Source organism: Gavialis gangeticus, unplaced genomic scaffold (assembly GCF_001723915.1).
Source record: "Gavialis gangeticus isolate Ggan-Ray unplaced genomic scaffold, GavGan_comp1, whole genome shotgun sequence".
NCBI lineage: Eukaryota > Metazoa > Chordata > Crocodylia > Gavialidae > Gavialis > Gavialis gangeticus.
This window is the reverse complement of record NW_017729033.1, coordinates 72,494,465-72,517,384: the sequence shown is the minus strand read 5'-3', so window position 1 is coordinate 72,517,384 and position 22,920 is coordinate 72,494,465. Positions and strand designations below refer to the sequence as shown.

Genomic DNA, 22,920 nt, shown 5'->3' with positions numbered 1-22,920 from the left:
GTTCCTATCTGTACACTTAAGAGAATACCAGCAAAGCTAATGTTCATGAAGAGCTAAAACTAAGAGGGGTGTCAAAGAAGGCGTATAGATGGGGTTATTTGTGAGTTCTCGCTTGCTTATATTCTGAAATTAACTTAAGGCGTTAGGCCGCATCAGATGTCCACTGTATAGGAAGAGTCAGCAAATGGTTCGCTTTCCAAAATATAGATTACCATATAACAGGATATAATCATTGAATAATGAGATTTTTGTTTATTCATTCTCATAATGATTGCACGCTGACTGTTGCACTCTAATGTTTGTCAGTTTTTTCTCTTGTAGAGATGATAGTAGCATTTTTGATGGGCTGGTGGAAGAAGATGACAAGGATAAAGCAAAAAGGTAGTCTGTTATCTAACATTTAAAAATGTGTTAATCTGAAAGTATAAATCTTGTAAATAATTAATATTTACTATCAGAAATATGCATCTTTCTAATAGTTGACTCTAGCAACTTTAATTCAGACCCGATAGATATGATTACAACTTGAAATCTGAATACTGGTGTAGTCATTAAGATCTGGTTCTTTTTATAAAATACATTGTTGTTTTATCTTTTTCAGAGTGTCTAGAAACAAGTCTGAAAAGAAACGTAGAGATCAGTTTAATGTTCTCATCAAAGAACTGGGTTCTATGCTCCCGGGCAATGCTCGAAAGATGGATAAATCCACTGTACTGCAGAAGAGTATTGACTTTTTACGGAAGCACAAAGGTAATTTTTTAGTGTGATAAGAAAGCTGTGAAATCTCCCATGAGGAGAATTGGGACCAAGTAACTTGGGAATGTCTGTGCCCTCTATCTTCTGACTAGATCTGTTCAAAAAGTACAGAAAACTTTTGAAATGCTTTCTGCAAAATGATGAATTTTCAAGGACTGTCCCCGATTGATATACAAGTTAGTAGAGAAATTTTTTCAAAATCTTCAGCTGAAAATTTAGAAGGGTGAAATTTTTTGAGTCTCTGTTTATTTTGATTGTCTGTATTGGCTGCCAAAGAGGCCTTTGCACTTTTTCATTAAAGAAGCTTACTTCAGTACAAGAAAAGGTGTTACCAGCATGCTTAGTTTTTGGATCTGGCTTTCCAACTCAAACTGTTTGTGGAGTTAAAATACATTTTTCAATTTTTTCATAGATAATTAATTTCTCAGATGGTTTTTCATTAAGGGTCTGATCCAAAGCCTATTGAACTCAATGGAAGTTCAGTTCAATCCGTTGTTCTCTCTAATAACATACAGAACAGCTTCCTAAACCAAGGCTGTACAGAGGGCATCTATACAGATGTCATCAATGAAAAGTGATTTTTAGTCATGCTCAGTAAGACAGACATGCCAAGAAAAGTTAATTTGGGTGGTATTTTGCTTTGTTTTTTTTCTTTCTTATTCTTTTTATTTATTTTTTTACTTTTGATTAGAGTAGTAGAGTGTAAGTCAACCAGTGTCTTCATTTATAGTTTATAAATTATTGTAGAGATAATTTTACTTTTTGATTAAGCTAAAAAGTGTTTTCATTTAATTCTCAGTCTTGTTATCTTGTTAGATTATTCTGAGGTTCTATCTGTTTTTAAAGCCACTTGGGGCAGAAAATTTTGAATGGAATTAGGACTGTACACGTGCTTGTTTAACTCTGTGTCTCTGAGTGACTTTTTGTATGGTAGCTTTATTGCAAAGGTGTGAAGCTCATCTGGCCCCGTGGGCTGGATTAGCGGTGCAGAGCTGGATCAGGCCCGTATACTCTGTACTCACATACCTGATCCAGTGCCTATGGCACCCATCCGGACTGGCCTGGGAAGCCAGCCCAAGCAAGCATCACAGGCCAGCCCAGCCACAGCACAGACCCAACCCCAGCAAGCAACGTAGATTGGCACAGGGCCAGCAACTGCAGCATGTGGGTCAACAAGGCAGTATGGGGAACCAGATTATAGGGGTCTCCAGGCCATATCCTGCCTGTGGGCCCTATGGTTGATGCCCCTGCTTAATAACAATACTTGTCTGAGCTCTGGGGACAAAGTGGAAGGTTAGGGCACTTTTACACATGCTCCGGGTGTGGGGGTGGCGGTGGTGCTTTAATTAGAGCAGCTCTGAGAGCCGCTGTAATTAAAGTGCTGCAGCGTTTCATGTATCTGTGTCCCCATGCTTCAAAATGGCCTTGGGAGTGCTTGAACTAAAGCTCGTTCTAGTGCTTCCGTTGCCATTTTGAAGTGTGGGGATGCTGATACATGAGACACAGGAGGCTGCCGCAGCACGATAATTATCATGCTCCAGCAGACTTGATTAATTGAGTTTGCTCCGATGCGCTGTAATTACAGCATGTTGGAGCAGCATCCATGGTCGTGTACAGGCACTCCTACTGCTTACCTGCCTGTCTTAAGTTTGTTTCCACATGCTTAAACTTAGCTGAGACCCCTAGTTTTAAAGAAACTCTGAAGTTTGATAGGAGAACTTTCTCTTCTATGGAAAATGTCCTGTACTTGTTCCAGTTTCTATATCAAGGAAGCTTCTTGGTGTCCTGAAGGAGTGGAACATATATACAGATACTTCACTCTGATTCAAACATTATATATTTTATTCAATACTTTGAAAGCAAAAGTAAGGCAGTTACTGGCTTCTTTACTTCTGATTTTACCTCTTGCCCTTAGCTCATATATATATTAGACCTGGCAGTTTGTTGCCAAAAGACGAAAATGACAAAAAGACATTTTTGTATCTTTCCAGGAAAACAAACATTTTTGTTCTTTGCCTAATACTGATTTGTTGCTTTGTAATTTTTATTTATTCAGCTGCTTCAGGTTTTTTGAAGGGGAAAGGGGAGATCCAGCATTTGCTTGTGATTTAGACTAATTCTAACAACTTGAGAGATGGCAGGTCATAAGTAAACTTTTGTTTGTTTGTTTTTAATTTCCTTTGTCATTTGTAAATAAAAATGATGTGGGCCTGAATAAAACATTTTTACATTGTTACAGCTTCTTTGTTGGGCTTTCATGGAGCAACTGCATTTCTCATGCTGCATGCTTAATGATCAGATTGTATTCTGACATCCTCTCTGAGCATTTGGCACGCTGAGTTGTGGAGCATCATTTGCAGAAATACTGTTTAGAAGTTATAGGGAAAGCATTCATTGTACTTCTCCACAGCACTTCTAGCCAGCTATCCAAAGTCCCTTTGAAGAGGGTGTCTCTATGTATGTCCTAATCTATATGGCCACAACTTCTGGGAGTAAAAATTCTTCCATGAGTATATTTACAATAGACGCTGTTTCACTCAGGGATATGTAGGTCAGTATTCTGTCTGGTTTCTGCACCTCCTGTCCCTTCACTGGCCACATCAGGTGTTATGTTTCTACCAGGAGAATCAGTGCTCTCCCAGTAGACGCTATGAGCTTACAAGTGTTCATTCAGTTTCTCCTGGGGGAAATATCACCCTCTGGGAGAAAGGTATTCCAAGTATCAACCTAGAAGATCTCCACTGTGAGAGAGAGTCTTGCAAAAATGAACACCAGTACATTCTCCCCCCAGTCTGGTGCAGGAGGAGGTTGCGGTAGTAGGGGAAAGTCTCCTTCCTACCTGTTCCCCAGATTGCAGTCAGAAATTTCCACCGTTAAAAATGAATACTTGTGTGTGGCCTTTGTGACCAGATTGTATGCAGTAATAGTCTATGCTAGCAAAGAATAAACCAATTAAAATTAAGTGTTTACTCAGAGCATATCATGAAGAGATATTGTCTGTGGGCAAGTCCTAGCTCATGTACTAGTCAGAAGGAATTGGGAAGAGAAGAAACAAATGAGTAGCTTAACAGCTGAGCACTACAGTTAAGCTTCTAATAGCTGTGTATGCTAGTAAAATAGTAAATGCAATGATGAAAATGGCATGAAAGAAGAGGGGTGCATGTGTTGATATATGCATTATTGTGAAACATTTAAATATGCTGCTTTATATTAGACAAGTGTTTTAACACTTCTGAAGGCAGAGAATAAAGTTGTTACAGTATTTTAAACCTTCCTACGAGGGACATCAGTTCTTGTAGAAATCTGGAGCTTTTGTAATTCTTTCATACAATAGGTAGTTACCATAGGCAGAATAGACATCTGTTCTGTTCTGTAATTGTTTGATTGCTCATATTTTTAATTATCAGTAATATATTAAAATATAAAATTGTGTAATGGGTATATATACTGTTCAACCAGAAGAACACCCTACTTCCTTTTTTATGCAAAAAAGGAAAAGTATCAGAGACCCTGAAGTCTACTAGGAACTTCCATGTAACATCAGTATAGATTGCGAAGTGCTCAGACGCTGTTATCAGAGATGGCTGTATAAAAACTCTCACACAGATGCATAGAGTCTGGAATAGACACTCTTATGTTTGTTTAAAGTGACTAATAAACACATTTTTTTCAGAGCTACGGATTAGTGTAATTTGATGACTCCAAATCAGTAGTTGCTGGTCATAAATAAATGTGCTCTTTACCAGAAACATGTACACAAATTAAATGTTTCACAAGTAATAAAACAGTTGGATTTTAATACCAGATTCATTTTTCATTTTCCAAAATGTCACTAACAAATATAATGAAAATATACTGCCCTTGATCCTTGAAAATATAGGTCTACCATTTGCTGTAGTTTACAATTTGAAAAACCATTAGACTCAGCTTCAGCTAGGAGATCAGACAGCAGCAGCAATAGCCAGAACAGCATTCTGTTGTGCATGCATGGCTCAGGGCTGTCCCTTTTCTTTTGGCTATAAGTTTTTTGTGTCTTTGTCATCTTAAGATTGGACTGCTGAAACTTGCTCTGCATAACCTTTAATCATGCAAAAACTGAAGCTGGCATAAAATTTGGCACCTTATTAAAATATCTTGTCCCACGTATGTTCAAACCATCCTGTGCTATGGCTTGTGCTGTCTGCCTGAAGGTTTCAGGTTAATGTTCAAACTGTTTCTTTCTCTCCTACTTGCCATATTACGTCTCCTTATATAATGAAGCTGCATTAGAGATCATCAGAGCTAAAATTTTGTTTGCATAAACAAGAAAGGATTACTTCTGATGGGTTCTCTGGGCTATCCCTCTGGGCTTGGAATTTGCCAAAATCTTCCCTGATGGTCCAGAATGGTTGAAAACGAATGAACTTTGGAATATGCTGTGCCCTTCATTCCTGACTAGTTGGAAAGTAGATAGCTGTGAGAGTGATAAATTGTGGAGGATGTTTCTGATTATTATCATTCACTTGCAGTTTGCATTTGTGCATGCCACAAACCTGTGTGTACAGATCTTGGCAAAATTGGTCATTTCTGCTCAACTGGTCCATGATTAAATATAGGCTATCCTATACCCAATTTGAAGGCTATCTGTGTGGAGTGGGAGAATTTGCACAATGTTACTCAGTACATTGCTTGACTCAGGCCGTTACCTAGAAGTCGTTCATTTTTAAGATTTCTATGTTCAGCCGCAGTTTAAGAGTTCCTCTGTAGTCATTCAAATAAAAAGAACTGTGGGTTACTATCACTTTTGTTTTCCAGTTTCAGTTTTACGAGGACTTGTCCTGTTACTGAAAACCTGGATCACACTTTATATGGGTGATTATGTGCCTCATTAGGGTTCTTTAAATGTATGAATATAGTACCACAAATTTGTGCATCCCTTCACTTTGTTTTTAAAGTCAGTTTATTATTGAAAACAAATTGGCTTCATATTCATTATTAAAGTCATATACTTCAGCATAGAGCTTTTCATCCCAAAGGTTCTTAAATGTTTTATGATCAAAATAAGAAGGTTAATATGTAAACATCCCAGAGTGCTTTCAAATGCATAAGGAGAGTACAAGAAGCAAAATGTAGCCATTTTTCAGAACATACCACACATAATGAAGGATGCTACTACAGTCAACTGAAACTAAGGGGAGTGGAGAGTGGATTCTACTATAAAGAATTAATTAGAATTGGTCAGGATACTAGGATTAGTTGTTTACTGTTATCAAAAGTGCCAGAACTTTTGTTTTATATTTTCTGAAAGACAACACCTTAAAAATACAGTATCTGCTAATACGATGAGACATAATATTCTTACACCTGAGATTATACTGAATGACCAATTCCACTTCCTACAGCATATCCAAATTCTTGATTAACACAACACTAGCTCACTACACAACTATAGGATAAGTGAGGTTGTGCTGTGATCTTTGTCTTTCCGCTCCATTGGAAAAAAAATGTCATGCAGTGAGATAACCGATGGATGGAGTTTATTTTTCTGGGGGTTTTGTTTGTTTGTTTTTAGGGGTTTTTTTTAAATCAGAGTCCTGAAGTTTAATCTTGTATGTTGAAAGGCCTGCAAATAGAAAATGAAAAAAATGGATGCTTTCCCCCCCAGTTCAAATTTCTGCAGAGTAAAAAGCTTTTCTACAATTTGCATAATGATTTGGTGGTTACAAGTAACTGTGTTCAAGAGTTTGAATCATAATAAATGTTCATTCACATCTGGTTTTGATTACAGAAATCACTGCACAGTCAGATGCCAGTGAAATTCGACAGGACTGGAAACCAACATTCCTTAGTAATGAAGAGTTTACACAGTTAATGTTGGAGGTACATTACTATTTCTGTCTTTCTGAAATAAGAAGAATCCTTTTTAATCAAACCACCCTTATATTGTGGTAAAATCTTTATTGGCATTCCTTTCAACTTCATATTTTAATTACAACTATGTTTCCATAGATATATGTAATTAAATGGGTTTTTTAAATGTATAACTATAAATTGTCTGTAAATGTAATACAAATCAGTACATAATAAAAGGGGTTCTTTAAAACAGAATGAGGTATTTCTAATAGCAGTGGCCTATCCCTATACATACAGATTTGCACACCTAGGCAGAGCTAGTGCTGAGTTGATTGATATCTTCCTGTTGATGTTAACTTAAATGTATTCTCTGTGCTTAAACTAAAATGTTAGTTACCAAAGATATTCAGCGTATTTTATCCTGGATTAGAAGTAAGACTATAATTTGTGAAATAGGATACATGCTAAAAATGTTTGTGTCTCTTAAAAAATTGGCATACTATTTGTATAACTTAATAGATTAATGCATTCTTATTAGAATTATATTGAAAAATGTCAGCAGTTTTGGTTCCTTATGAGCGAATGAAAGCATGGTCTTCTGTTCCTTAATTTATAGAAGGGCTGTCCAACTGATGGCCTGTGGGCTGCGTGTAGCCTGCAGAGGTTAAGTTGGGACCCCTGGACTCCTGCCAGGTTGCTGCTTTTCCCATCACTCTTGCTGCAAAAGCAGCTGGAGTCTGTGGGCGTTCCATCCTTCCTCTGGCTTCTGCTTCCTGCCCCACCCCAAATAGCTGAGGCTGGGGTCACACACATACATGGTGCAGTAGTGAAAGAGAACGGTGGACACACAGCATAGCGAGGGAATGGTACTTGTGCAGCCCAAGAGGGCCAGTGGTCTGCATGAAAGGCAGCCCATGTTAATGTGGCCTGCAGAGAGTGTGGTCCTTGGCCACTCACAAGTTAGACAGCCCTATTGATTGTAATAGTTAATGGAATAAATGGAAGAGGTCTTTTTTTGCCTTTTCTTAATATGTAAATATTTACAAGTTACTTCAGAAGCTATAACTGCTCCAGTATTTCTGAAGACCTCTTATTATGTGTTTGTATCCACATATATTTGTCAAGCCCACAGCCAGTTGACATAAAAGCCAATTTCTTACCCTGTTGACAGAAGGCTGGATTGTGCTTTTGAATGACAGTTTAAAAGGTGATTCAACTACCTCCATTTAAAATGATGAAATGGGAAGGTCATGGTTTTTAGTAAAACTTACCTGTACTTCTTTTAACATATATATTTTAAAATGTGTAATCTTAAAAATTCCTTGTTGAGAGCACATTTCTGCCATCTTTTTGCTTTCAGTTAATATCTGACTCTGATCTAAGTGGTAACACTTGTATGATAAGGTGCAACTTAAAGTGAGCAGATTTCAAGTCTACAGTTTGTAAATTAAAAAGATTATTCTTCATTCTGAGTTTCTTTGAAAAGTTTTTGAACTTCAAAGATTTTAATAATAAAAATCTATCAGTTATTCTTCCTACCCCTTTTATTCCTTTTTCTCTTCCTTGTCTTGGGTTTATTTTGCTGCCTTTTCTTGCTTTATTGTTTGTTCCATTCCTGTTTGGCTTTTCCTCCCACCCTTCTCAGGCCATGTTCTTTTTAAACAGTAAAAGTCTTAGTAGGCTGAAGGTAGGAGAAGAGGGAAACAAGCACTGTTAATAGTTAGATCTATTTTCTAAGTTAAGTATACCTTTGTAAAGTATAGATGTCTCCTTGAGAGAAGAATAGTGTGGAAATTTTAATGATAATGCTGATAGAGTAGAAATGATATTCAAAAGCCTTAGTGGGAACAACAGTTACTCTTGTCAGAGTAAATTACAATGAAATCAATCTAGCCTTCATTCCTATGTTAAATATAGATTCTTTTATTTCTGTCATGTACTGTTTCTTTTCATTTAACTGCCCATTATGTTTAATTTCAGGCTCTTGATGGTTTTTTTTTAGCAATCATGACAGATGGAAGTATAATATATGTGTCTGAAAGTGTAACTCCCTTACTTGAACATTTACCAGTAAGTATAAACTGATTCCAATAAGATATCGGAATTGCCACAAGTGCCATTAACCCTCCATCTTTTAAGGCACTAGGAGCACAGACGATGTAATTCTCTGATTTTTGTCCAACAGTTCTTTCCTTTGTTGTTTACGTATCCTCAGTTTTAACCACCCCTGTTTGAAAAGTGGAATATACAGTCCAGAACTTTTCTGAAGCTACAGTCATCAGCTGAGACCTCAAATAGAAATATGCTAGGTCACTGGTGCCCAACTTTCTGACCCTGCAGGCCTAATGAGCATTACAAGGATTTGGTACACTTGGGCCATGTTGTCCAGCCCATGGTGCTCCCTCTGGGTCTTGAAATTTGTCAACGGGGGAGTGGCAATTAACGCTGCCACCAGTCTTCCACTGCCAAATTTCCAGATCTGTGGGGAACCCTGCAGGTTGGATGACATGGCTTGGAGTGCTAAATCTGACACATGGGTCAGTGGTTGAGCACCAGATCTTTTGATACTTTTGAAATTACCTCTGAAACTCATCTGTGCTTATCATTATTTCTCAGTCTTGGGCCCTATGAAGAACAAATATACTGTGGCTTATACTGCTTTTCTGGCCAGACTCATTTTTTGTATTTGTATTGCATTTCATTCATTTTTTTTAATTTGTATTGTTTTACCTCACTGATATATTTAACTCTGTAGTCCGCTGTAGGCTTTGTCACTTGATTTCAAAGACTACACCCCCAAAGCAAATAGCAAGACGGAGCTCACTTAGGGCACCTATACACGTGCAGCGAGGCTGTTCCAACGTGCTGTAATTACAGCACATTGGAGCAGACTTGATTAATTGCGTCTACTGGAGCATGGTAATTATTGCGCTCCAGCAGACTCCAGCATCTCGTATATCAATGTCCCAGGGCTGAAAAATGATGGTGGGGATACTTTAACTGAAACTTATTCAACGAGTTTTGAAGTGCCCCCCGCCACCATTTTTCAGCACAGGAACACTGATACATGAGGCGCTCCAGGCACTTTAAGTAAAGCAGCTCTCAGAGCCACTCTAATTAGAGCGCCCCCCCTCCCCCAAGCACGTGTATAAACACCTCTTGTGTACAAACATTTTTAGAATGAGAACTTATCTAAAATGAAAGCATTGAAATAACTTGATTTTAAGGATAAATAGAATTAAAAAGTTGCCCTGGTTCAGAAACTTAATTTTGGAGGTCCAACTTCCCTTTTCTTTTAAATTCAATTTTTAGTTTTTAAAGTGTATTTCACACAGTTTTTCCCTTGGACATTTAGTTCATGTAATTATGCATAGAAGTAGTATATGATGATTCTTTTGTTGTTGGTAACACTTTTCATACCGACATTTTATTTGTTAAATACTTTGTACATACTTAGACACAGAAAAGGGCATACTATTGATAATATGTATTCATATAAGTGCATGTGTTTTTGTTCTTAAGTAGTGGGTGCCACCAAGAGGTGACAATGTGTACTGGTATTTTAAATCAACAGTACATAATTAGAATTTGATCCTCCAGTATTGTAAATGATTGCAGCCAGGAAAGGTGAAGCAGGTTTCATATTTTCATATGTATAATGTTTTTACAGTAATTTTTTATAATGTGACCTTTTCTTGCAAACTATTCTTCTGTCCCTCATGAGGTAGTTTTGATAATTCTGTAATGTTTTGTATATCTGTGTTCTTTCCTGAGTTGTTTAATTATTTTGCATTAAAAAGTTGTCATGTTTTGTATTATTAAAATATTTCTTATTTTTTCCCCCTTTCTCAGTCTGATCTTGTGGATCAGAGTATATTTAATTTTGTCCCAGAGGGAGAACACTCAGAAGTTTATAAAATACTGTCTAATCATCTGCCGGAAAGTGATTCATTGACCCCAGAATATTTAAAATGTAAGTTGTATTGCTGAAAACATTGCTGGATGTTAAATTTGATCCCGTTTTCTTTAGAGACACGACTTTGATTTCAATGGAAATACTTGGGTAAGGCCTCCAGAATAAATTGTGTGTCTTGAGGACAGAGACAAATTTATGTTCAGATTATTCTGTGAATTAAATCAATACTGCATTCTGAAAATCTCTCACAACCAGGTTGACATTGTATATCATAAACACTTACAATATTTTGAAAAATTATCTCTTCTCTATATAATATATATTCACTGTCCTAGATTTGGAAAGGATAAAGACCTGTTATGTTGTACTGTTTTGGACTTGTACCTCATGCACTTCCCTGAAGCAGGCTGCTGCTGAAAGCCTCTTTAAAAATGGTTCCCCTCTGTTTTGGATTCTTTGCAGAGTAAAAGTATAGAGAGCTCTGTTGAGCCCTTCCACATCCAAATCCTCTAAAATCTCCTCTCCACTGTGTTGCTTAATTCCATGGTAGAGAAAAATAGCAGCCTGTGGCCATTTTTCTCTATAGCAGCATTTACAGTAATGTCTATGAATCATGTATGCTAATTATTATTGCTTTCATTTTCATGCCAACTGGTGCGTGTATCATCTTGTATACAGCCTTTTCATTCTATTGTTTCAGCAAAAAATCAGCTAGAATTCTGTTGCCATATGCTACGAGGAACAATAGACCCAAAGGAGCAAACTACATATGAATATGTAAAGTTTATAGGAAATTTCAAGTGTTTGAACAATAGTAAGTAATCTTAAACATGTTATTGAAATATTTTTAAAGCATTTACCAAATTTTGCAAAGTAGAAACTGTTTGTGCAAGTTTGAGAATACTAAGAATACTTGGGTATTTATTTTGGAAGATTATAGATGATGCAGGATAGTGTTATTTGTATACTGTATTATTGAGAGAGAGGATAATATTTTTATATATGGGGTCTATCTAAGCAGATTGAATTTAAAGGAAAACTGCCTGGCAGCTCCATAATTTCGTCTGTCAGAGAGAACGTTCTCTGAAGTATTTTATGAACATTTTATGAACATTTTACAATCAAAGAAATTGGGGTAAAGTGAAATTTAGGCCAATACTTTCAAACTTGAATTTAAGTGTCTAAATTCATATTTAGGCATATAACCTAAGCAAGTTGACTTCCAGAAGTACTGAATACTTCATCGACTTCCAGTGAGTTGAGAATTGAAACATAGATCTCCTTACTCACAATGCCATGCTTTAGTTAAAAACTGTCCTCTGTACAGGTCAGGCCAAAGGAGTAGGTTCTTAAAAGTTTGATAACAGAAACACAGCAAAACCAAAGCCAAAAACAGTATCTGGTAAATGGGCCTGTATTTTTTTTTTTTTTTGCATGGTATCAAAAGAGTAGGAGAATTTATTCCTTAGATGCAGTTTTGTCCTGCAGAATATGAAAAGTTGAGCAGGAGAGGGGACTACCAGAACTGCTATATATTTTGTAAGTAAATGTATTCTGCATTAGAAAAATCCTGTTTTGTATAAACTTGCAAATTCTACGTGACATTTAACAAAAAATATTCAGTTAGGATTAGGATGTATTGTGTTACCTGCTGGTTTCAGAAAGGTATGGTATAGGAAGTGGAGGTTTAACCAGACATAAAGAGATGTTTATTCTGCACTAGATACCCCTGTTTTTTCCCATGTAGAAGGATCAGTGGGACCCTGAGCTGTTCCATTAATAAAATGGATAGTATCATCTCAATGTGATCAACGCCTTGATAAGAAGGCTTGCTAATGGTACAAGAGAAGGGCTGGAATGATTTTACTTCAGGACTTCACTGGGGCTTATCAACATTCAGAAATATAAAAGTATTTTGAAAGTTCTAAAATAAGCTACCCATTTAAGAAGATTACTAGTAAGAACACTGTAGCTTTCACTGGTTTCTTAAAGACATCCATTATCTACTATTTAATTTTTTTGAACTCCAGTTTTAGTTTGAGAGAAGCTTCTTGCTGGTTTCAGTAACATGCCATATAGTATTAAATTATATGGCATGAGTATGTTTTTAGCACAGCTTTATTTATAATTCAAGGTAAACCATATAGTACCTTACAATAGATACATTGAGATTTAACTGTTGTTGGGACTTCTGCTCTGTCACTTTGACTATATGCTGCCACATACTTTTGTAGCTAATGATGCTGATCTTTCCCATTCCATTTGCCTGCAGTGCCTAACTCAGCACACAATGGTTATGAAGGAACTATTCAGCGGTCCCATAGGCCTTCATATGAAGACAAAGTTTGCTTTGTAGCTACAGTAAGGTTAGCTACACCTCAGTTTATCAAGGTATGCACCAGTGGGGAAAAAAGCTGTATGAGTTTGACATTTACATGTAGTGCAGAAAACGCTTCTTGTGGACAGAATAACTCTTACAAGAGGTCAGATTATGAAATTTTCAGTAAGAGTGACTATCACTTTAAGTACTGCTAATGCATATTCACCATGAAACTTTCTACATAAAACTGAATGTTTATCTGTTACTTGTTTAACATTTGCACCAGGTTAGTTGTTAAACAACTTCATTTGGCATTTCCATCAATATTAAGAATCCTATAAAACTTAATGAATTGCAAATTAGCATTTTCAAATTAAAATTAATAAATTTGTGATTGATACTGTGTGTGCCCACATACACATAACAGTATTATGTGTTATGTATATATGATAATTCAAAAATAGGAGTGGAAGGGGCTTCAAATTAATCTAGTCCCAATCCCTTGATCAGGACAGAAATACCTTGTCTAAATCATTCCATACACATGTTTGTCTAACCCGGGGTGGGCAAAATGGTGGAACCAGCCAGTGGCTAGACTCCATTTCCCAGCAGCCCCTGCCCACGTTGCTGTGGCCAGTTTCCATGAAGAGCCCAACAACAGAACTGTGACAGCACAGGGCCAGGGTTTTCATGGAGACCTGCTCCAGCAGCGCTGGCAGGGCACGTGGCTGGGTGGAGTGTGCTCTGGGGTCAGGGCTGGGATCTTGCAGTGATGACAGCATGGTCCGGAGCCAGGGCAGAGCCACAATCCTCTGCCTGTACAACCCTGCCCGAGGTGTCTGGGTAACGGATCTCTCTGCTGCTCCAGCTGTGGAGCACACTGTCACGGTCACAATATTGCAGCACCCCCACCCAGCCACACACCCTGCCAGCACTGTTGGGGCCGGTCTGTGTGGAAACCCTTGCCCTGTGCTGTCAAGGCCCTGTGGCTGCTGGAGTCTCTATGGAAACCAGCTGCAGTGACGGGGGTAGGGGCTGCTGGGAAATGGAGTCCACCCCAGGTCTGATCTGGCCCATAGGCCAGACTTGGCCCACCCTGGTCTAGCCTGTAGTTAAAAACTTCCAATGATGGAGTTTCCACAACCTCTAGGTAATCTGTTCCAATACTTAACTACTTTCATAGTCAGAAAGATCTTCCTAATACCAAACCTAAATCTCCCTTCTTGCAGACTGTTATAGCTTTTCCTGTCCCCTGTAGCCACTGAGAACAGTCTGTTGTTATCCTCTCTCACCTCTCAGGTACTTAAACAGTTATCAAACCCCCCCGCTCAGCCTTCTCTATTCCACAGTCTAAATAATTTCAGTTTTTGAACCTTTCCTCGTAAGTTATGTTTCCCAGATCTCTAATAACTGTTATCACCATCTACTGGACTCTTTCTAATTTTTGTTCATGTCTTCCTTGAAGTGAAGTGCCCAAACCTAGACACAGCACTCCAGGTAATGCTAAATAAAGTGGAAAAATCTCTTCCCTTGACTATCAGGGAACAGTCCTATTAATACAGCAAAATATGCTATTGTCTATTTTTTTCAGCAAGATCATAGTATTAGCTCATATTCAGCCTATAGTCCTCTATAACCTCCAGGTTCTTTTCATGTAGTATTGTAACTGTTACATGTGTATAAGCCTGTTTTCATACTATTGAGCTATAAATGGGCCAAACTTTACTTTTGGATGGAGCAAATTCAGTAAAACCTCTTTCGAAACTGCTCCAAGTGTACATTTTGTTTATACCCTCAGTTCTCTCCTCCAATCCACAAATGGAGATACTGAGCTCTACTGGACCCATGGCAGCACCAAGGGAGCCCAGCTTGATCTCTCTTCCCATTTAGGCATTGAGCCATTGATTGTAGCATCTCACAGGCTGGATAAGTTTTGATGATAGGGATGATGGAGTAGCATTCCTACATTAGAGTAGGGTCGGATCAGGTGAGACTCAAATCCCTTTCAATCCTATGGGTGTCTGTAGATGTGCAGGGCCGCTGCTCCAACGTGCTGTAATGACAGTGGGGGCGCTGCTCTGATGCTCTGTAACTACAGCGCATCAGAGCAGACTTGATTACTCTGCGTCTCATGTGAGAATCCGCTCTCTTGCATTGAACGAGCTTTAGTTAAAGTGCTCCCGATGCCATTTTAAAGCGTAGGATGCTGAATACATGAGATGCTGCAGGCACTTTAATTAGAGTGGCTCTTGCAGCCGCTGTAATTATAATATCGCCTATGATTCTATGCATGACTAGTGGAAACATGCTGACCCTCTCGACGTAAGTGATGGAGCCACCCAACATTCCTGAGATCCTTTGTACTACACATTCTATGAATTGGAGCTCCCCAAGTTGCTTCAGACTACCCCTTGGGGCTCTTCCTATTTCATCCTGTCTGTATGGGAGCAGTTTACCTCGCTTCCTAACTCCCTGGAACTTACTTGCTAAAGACCAGTGCATTCTACGCCTTCAGTTTCATCCCCGTGCTACCACAGTCTACCTTACCCACCTTTATTCAGGGACTTATCTTATTAGACTACATTGTTCCAAGAATTGCAATCTGTGTTTTATCTTAATGCTGTGGAGAAAGTTCCCCTACAGCATAGAGAAAGGAGTGACTTCTGTTACTTCCTTATGCCCAAAAGAAGTGAGGATCTGAGGCCTATCCTTGATTTTAAGGAAACTGAATGCTCTTAAGAAAAGTTATTTATAGTTTTCCTAGTTTCTTTTATTTTTTCCTTCAGTCACAGAGACTATAAGCTGCTTTCTCTAAACAAGATGTCCATTTCCACATAGCTGCCTTCTAAACTATGGAAAGTATCAATTTTGTAGTTCAACCCTCATTGCTGTTATCCTGTACTATGTCTCAGAGTCTGTCAGCCCAAATGATCTTAACAAAATGTATGGTATCAGTGCAGCTCACCTCAGAAGAAACAGTCCAGGTATTTCTTTACCTTAAAAACTGACTGATTCAAAGATGGTCCCAACAGCAGCCAGGAAGCTGCACTCAGATCAAGTTCAGCAGAGCAGTTATTTGTAGGGGTACACCAATAAAGATTTTCGTGGCTGATACCGGTAGTCGATGGTTAACATTAATTGCTGATGCCGATGCATTAACCAATATTTAGTAACTACTGACATAAACCTTTTTTCTGTTTGTGTTTCTGTTTGTGTTTCTGTGTGTGTTAGAAATGCAAAACACACACTTCCTGCCTGCTTCATCCCTTGATGAGGAAGGTGGTGACCTGCTTATTCCCACACATATCTCCCCCTCACATGTGGCTCCTACCTGCAGCTGCATTCAGAGCCCCAGCGTATGCAGTGGGCAGTGTTTGGAGTCCTAGAGCACGCTGCTGCCTCAGTGTTGGTGAGCCCCGTGCAGCTGAGGTCCTGTGGCCTCTAGGGAGAAGCTGCTTTTGCAAAGGCACCTGATGGAGCAGATTGTCTCTCGTGTGGTGCCTTACCCTGCCTGCATGCAGCCCAATGTCTCCATGCCAGTCCTGTTACTCAGCAATCCCATGTGCGCAGCAGGGGCCTATGGCAGTGGCAGCAGGAGCCAGTAACAGTCCTTTGTTGCTGAGCACAGTGTCCTGCGACCACTCCCTGGCACCCCTTCCCCCTCCTGCTGCTCGGCAGACCTGTAGTCTGCTGTGGGCTTGGGCTGGCAGTGGGATGCAGGAACTGGGCTGCACTCACCAGGGTGCTCCAGGCACGCTGCCATAATTATCAGATACAACAATGAAAAAAAGCCAATAGCCTATAATGTCATTTCTCCTTTTATTGGTGCCAGTCCGAGAGCCAACTGATATATTGGCACACCCCAATTATTTGTTCAAGTATAGCAACTGATTACTTACGCCAAGAGAGAATTCAGTCTATTCTAGATGCTTGTAACTACTGCTAGTCTTACCCAAGAATGAGATGTTGCCTAGACTGCAGGGACATCTGACATACTACAAATACGTGACTCAGGATGCTAGATTACACACAGTGCTTGTAGGAGGACTGAGATACAAATGTTAAGCACAACTGACATCAGGAAGTCATGCTGATTCACATACATATTCAATCTCTTGTTCTTAGGCTTATGGAAAAATTCAGTGAATGATTACGAGGTCTTTACTCGCTTTGTTTCCAACAAATCTGGTAATAGATGCATTTATGTTAGAGTTTAGAGCCAAACTGGGAGGAAGGCAGATGTAATCAGGTGTGGTAGGTATTCCGTCCCTAAAGAAAACTCCTGATGATTTGGGATTTCAAAATATGGCCATTGTATCAGTATGAATTTGTTACATCTCGGTTGGCAGCGTGGGATTGAAAAGAAATAGTCTAGTTGTGGAACTTCTAAGAACCAGAAAAGTGTCTCTTTCAAAAGGTCCCACATTCTAGTAGCTTTCAATGTTCTTACAGACTTCATCAACATGGAGAACTTTAAGAGGTTTCTGAAAAATAAGTGAGATTCATTTTCAACAAATGTGAGTTCTCTGCCATTGATCTTTTTGCAACAAAAACAAGTTTTCTTCAAAGGATGGTCAAAGCTTGGGCCTGCCTTCCGATACCATGAGATTTATGCTGTGCTATGTATTCCCACCACTTGTGCTGATTACAAAGTATATCTTATGTCTAAAATGGGACTGTATCCACCCACCCAGAATCATCCTGGTCACCCCAGTCTGGCCCAAACAGCAATGCCACTCTGCCTTTCAGATGAAGATCATTCAGCTGTCTGACATAGTTGCTTATTTGGGATGTAGCTTCTACAAGATTATGAGCAGATCCTACACTCTAACCTCAGAGCCTTTGTTTTCTCAGTTTTGATCTTGAGCAGCTTTTGATCTTGGAGAGGGTTGCTCTTGGAAAACAAAATGTCTTAGAATGCCAAAAAATAGGAAAAACTGTTCCAGACTGTGCTTTATGGCCAAATAAAAATTATTTAACCTTTGAATTTCTTATTGATTTTGTTCCTTCTCTTGAGGATTCATTTTAAGCTCCACAGGTCTTTAGCTCCACGAGGTTGCTTTTGGCAGTCATTTCAGCAATCCATACTCTCCAGTCCAGGAACATTCAATTTTCTTGCAATCTGTGGTTTTTAGAGGTCTTATCAGAATATTCTGTTTCATGTAAGGATCCAGTCCCTCTATGAGACTTAAATCTCTTACTTGTGATCCTTTAAAACTTACGGATAGCTGTATTATTTTTCTTGGCTGCCAAACCATCACTGCAAAGGTAGCCTACTGATTGCTGGAAGTTCAGCAACAGACAAGAAAATTTTAATCTTTTGTTTTAGCTTCAGCATCTATGGAACTCTTCAAAACCTGAGACCTTCACACTACATTGTCTCCAAAGTGGTTTTGAACTTCCACCTCATTCAGACAATTCACTTAATCTCTTTCTTTTTCTTTACACGTTGCATATCTGGAGGTGAGGAGATGCTATGTATATCAGATGTATGCAGAACCCCCCTTTTTTTTACATTCACAAAATAAAGGACTTTAGAGAAAATTGGTGCTGCAGTTCATCTTCAAATAGATTTTGTTGCTCTGTCAGCAGGAATACTGCTTGCAAATCACATACAAGTGGAATCTAGATGCACACAAGCATTTGGACAAAGAAAGAAGTTCCTTATTCCTATGATAACTGTTCCTCAAGAGATTTTTGTGTACTTTCTTTGATTTGTTCTCCTTTTCTGTCCTTGGGAATCCAGCACCATAACATTTCCAGTGCAATAGAATTGGGTCGGATTGGGTGATTTATGTCCTAACAAGAGGCATGAGGTCAGGCAAAGCACCTTGAGCATCCTGGAGATATTACTACCAACCACCTTGGATTTGGGTGCCCTGGTACATGCATACTTACAAGCAGATTGTACGTGTGCACAAAACATCTTGAAAAACAAGTTAAAATAGAAGTAAATAACAATTTCTTTGTCGTGAAGTTTGTTGCAGAAAACATAGCATCAGCTGTGTATAGTGCATCTCTTTGCCACTGAATCAGATGACATTTATTATGCTATATAATATACTGTGTTTACTCAAATGTAATATGAGTCTGTCCTCCCCCCAACCCCATTCCCCCAAATCAACACGGAGGAAAAAAGCCCCATGTCTTATAGCAGAAAACCCCTCCCCCCTATTAAATACATTGTCTATCATTAAACTTCTGCTAGGTTTTATTTCAGTCATGGAAATAAAATGGGAAGTTGATTGAATGTAGACCATGCTGAGCGTGCCCATAAAACACTTGGCCTACACTGGACAAGTACTCCAATAGAAACCCCTTCTTTTTTCTTTTTTTGGTTATCTTTAAAAAAAACAAAACAACAAACAGGTAGTTGCTTCCCCAGGAGGAAACTGGCACTAGGCCTGGAGGTACTGCAGTACCAGGAGACCAGAACAAGCCCTGACATCCTCCCCTTGGTGCCAAAAATGCTGGATCTTAGCCAAAAGGCCAGGGTGCTGATGGAAACTGTGTGTGCATGTTTGCATGGCCCTTAAAAAAAACAAAACAAAAAAAACCCAAGTGGGTGGAATTGGACCAGGCTGTCCTGTACCTCATCTGCATATCAAAATTTGAAAGGTCCCAGGACTTGTAACAAGAACACTTAGTTCCAGTCAAAGTGGGGAGCTAATTAGCACATGGCTCCATTTTGAGGGGGGGTCCTGTTGTAAGGCCATGTCCCCAGATAACTTGCTTTAATTCAATTGTTCTTTCAAACCCTGAACTTCACTTCCAGCCTGTTATGAGCAAGAATAGATTCTGGTTTTGTGTACATCTTAATGAATAAAAACAATTTTGCTGCCTGAAAATAAGAGGCACTATTTTACATTAATTTGTCTGCTCTATACTAATCTTAATTTTGAAAGAGATTTGACATTAAAAGAGCAGTTTTAAGAAAGAGACATCACATCTTTTTCTTTTCTTTTCTTTTTTTTTTAAGGAAATGTGTACTGTTGAAGAACCCAATGAAGAGTTCACATCCAGACACAGCTTAGAATGGAAGTTTCTGTTCTTGGATCACAGGTGCTATCCCTTGTGATGAATATTACATACTAACAGTCTGATTTTAATTTTTAGAGTTCACTGATTAGCATTAACTATTTAGAGCCAGGATTTAATTTTTATGAGCATTTTTTTTTTTAAGAGAACACAAACTAGATTGCACTTGGACTGAATTTTGTGTGAAAATAAAATAATAATTTCTGTATTAACTAGGGCGCCTCCAATAATAGGCTATTTACCATTTGAAGTTCTGGGGACATCAGGCTATGATTACTATCATGTGGATGACCTAGAAAATCTGGCAAAATGTCATGAACACCGTAAGTGAATGTCAAAACACTGCTACAAAAAATGTAAACATTTATGAGTTATGTGGAAGCCCTGTTTAATCATTGAGTTGAGTGGAGAGCACCAGGTATTGTCAGAAATCCTTTATCATTCTGTCTCATGGTAAAATCAGCTGTAGCAGTAAAAATTTGTATTACAAACTTGCTTAGATTTCATTCCTGTACATTGCTAATTTTAAAATGGTAATGGACAATGCTTTTTTTTGTTTTTAAAATTATGTAACTTAAATTTAAAAGTGCAACCGTGGTGTCAAGATTCCTAGTCAAAGTATTCAAATAAATTATGAAAATTTTCCTTCTACTTTGAGAATGTAATTTTTAACATTTTTTTCAGTTTTCCTCTCATCTGACCCTCCTTTCCCATTGTTAGCTTTCTTTATTTTTTTCTTTCCCACTTTTTTCAGTATCTATTCCTTCTCAACATCCCTCATCTCCTTACGTTCATTGTAAAAACCCTTTTATCTACAGAATGAGTCCAACATGATTCCTAGAACCCAGAGAAAATGAGGAATGAATGAAATCTGAGTACAAGTCTGATAAGAGTACTAACAAAATTGTTTCTTGGCAGATGTCAGGATTTTCCTGTGTATAATATTAAATAAAAATGTAATAAGTGTTCAGAAAATTTGATGATGGAAATTCCTACATTTTAGCTAGAGTGTACCTTGTAAACTTAGACTTTTAAAAAATTACATTAAAATTACTTGGAGAATTCCTCTCTTACTGTTACAGATTCCCCATTAAACTTGGTGCTGTTTGCAATGCTTATTAAAAAGAACTACTCTTTTTTCAGCTTGTTTTGAGTTATTATAATACTATTAGCCAGATATGACTGCTGTGTAATATAAATCTTTGAGTTATTAGATCACAATTCTCATGGTATGTAAAGTAAAGATGTCTTATTTTATATCTTTCAGTAATGCAATATGGGAAAGGAAAGTCGTGTTATTACAGGTTCCTGACAAAGGGGCAACAGTGGATTTGGCTACAAACCCATTACTATATTACTTATCATCAGTGGAATTCCAGGCCAGAGTTTATTGTCTGTACGCACACTGTAGTAAGGTAATGTTTTAACTGCTAAGTAGTTCTTCTAAATAAATGGTAATTGTATTTCTGACATTTTTTAGAAATTAAGAGAACAAGATGGCATGAAACTTCCTGACCTGCATTTTGTTATGGGAGAAAAGCAACATGAACTTTTAGAGGAAATAATGTAAAAATTGTGTTTGCCTTTCTATAGCTATGCAGAAGTTCGAGCAGAAAGAAGGCGAGAACTTGGTATTGAAGAGTCTCTTCCAGAGATAACAGCAGATAAAGTGAGCTTCCCATCATCTTTTATATGCTCTCTCTCTCTCTCACCTCAGGTTTCTTTTTCTTTTTACTGTATATAAATATGCAGTGCATGGGGCCTGGTTCCCAGGCCAAATTTCTACACCCCTGTGTGCCAGATCCAGGCTGCAGAGCTGTTGATTGAACATCACTGACCTAAAGACAATACTGCTTCTGCCATAAAACTCACCCAACATGATTTTTTTTCTTCATCCAAAAGACATAGTGTAGTCGGGTAGGAATAATTTTGTTAAAGGAGAAGGAAGTCAGTGTTGTAACACACTGACTGCTGGCATAGTACCTAGATCTTACAAGATTTGTCTTGTATGTTTTAGGGGTTTTATGGCTTTGCCTGAGATTTGCTTCACCTGGAGACAGACCCCCCAAAATGGAAATTATATAAACTTCCAGAGAATGAAAAGGATATTTCCTCTTCTGCAGGTTTACCTGTGAAAACTGTTGAATTTCTCCCAGATTTTCTTAAAATTTGGTAATAAGTGTTTGCTAGTTGTAATAGCTGTGTGCTGAACCACCCAATAAAACCATTGTTATTTGTACTTCTTCAGAGTCAGGACTCTGGGTCTGACAATCATATAAATACAGTAAGTCTCAAAGAAGCTTTGGAAAGATTTGATCGCAGCCCCACACCTTCTGCTTCCTCCAGGAGTTCAAGGAAATCTTCTCATACTGCAGTCTCAGATCATTCATGTAAGCATTTAACACTGAAAACAGCACTGTCTTTTTACTTCTCTACTCTTTGGGTTTTACTATTTTTATTGAATCCATATGTTGTATAGTTTCAAGCAGTTTGAATTTTGAAATTTCTCTTTTAGTAGCTCATCTGTTATTACTATGGTAGCTTGATGGCACTTCTGTACTACAAGATTGACAGAAAATTATATTTTTATTAGAGGTGTACCAATATATTGGTGCCATATAAAATTGGCACTGATAAAAGGAAAATTAATATTATCAGCTTTTTGTGGCCAGTGTAGCCAATAATGCACCGATAAATATAATATATCTTCCGGCCGAGGCCCCCAGACGCTGTGCACATGCACACAGCCGCACACATGCAGTGGCTAGGAATCCAGCTGGGTAGTGTAGAGAGCAGTAGGGGTGTGCAAAAAGGGCCGTATTCGATGTGGATCCCTATTCAGCCCGAATCGGGGACAGTGATTTGATTCGGATCACTGTCTCAGTTCAATTCGGCCGAATCCAGATCTGAAGATTTGATGCGGATTCAGAGAATCAGCGATTTGGCCAGAGAGACAGCTTTAAATGTTTCTTCTACGTACCTTGAGGTACCAGCCGTGGCTCGTGAAAGCTGCAGTGCTGGGGCAGATGGAAAGTCCCACAGGAGCACGGGGGTGGCC

At 38.4% G+C, this 22,920-nt stretch overlaps 1 protein-coding gene across 5 annotated transcripts in view; it reads left to right on the top strand.

The window, feature by feature from the left end:
* The window catches only part of CLOCK (clock circadian regulator), a 76,302-nt gene that overhangs the window by 21,520 nt on the left and 31,862 nt on the right, over positions 1 to 22,920 (top strand). For 2 of the 5 annotated variants that reach the window (XM_019526504.1, XM_019526503.1), the window contains exons 4-15: positions 322 to 381; positions 602 to 750; positions 6,524 to 6,615; positions 8,569 to 8,658; positions 10,441 to 10,561; positions 11,205 to 11,318; positions 12,777 to 12,895; positions 19,804 to 19,886; positions 20,079 to 20,185; positions 21,130 to 21,277; positions 21,456 to 21,531; positions 22,111 to 22,252. In XM_019526504.1, coding sequence (XP_019382049.1) covers positions 322 to 381; positions 602 to 750; positions 6,524 to 6,615; positions 8,569 to 8,658; positions 10,441 to 10,561; positions 11,205 to 11,318; positions 12,777 to 12,895; positions 19,804 to 19,886; positions 20,079 to 20,185; positions 21,130 to 21,277; positions 21,456 to 21,531; positions 22,111 to 22,252 — 1,301 coding nt within the window. Of the gene's footprint in view, positions 1 to 306; positions 382 to 601; positions 751 to 6,523; positions 6,616 to 8,568; positions 8,659 to 10,440; positions 10,562 to 11,204; positions 11,319 to 11,992; positions 12,044 to 12,776; positions 12,896 to 19,803; positions 19,887 to 20,078; positions 20,186 to 21,129; positions 21,278 to 21,455; positions 21,532 to 22,110; positions 22,253 to 22,920 lie in introns of all 5 variants that reach the window. The other 3 variants (XM_019526500.1, XM_019526499.1, XM_019526501.1) reach the window with 3 other exon arrangements.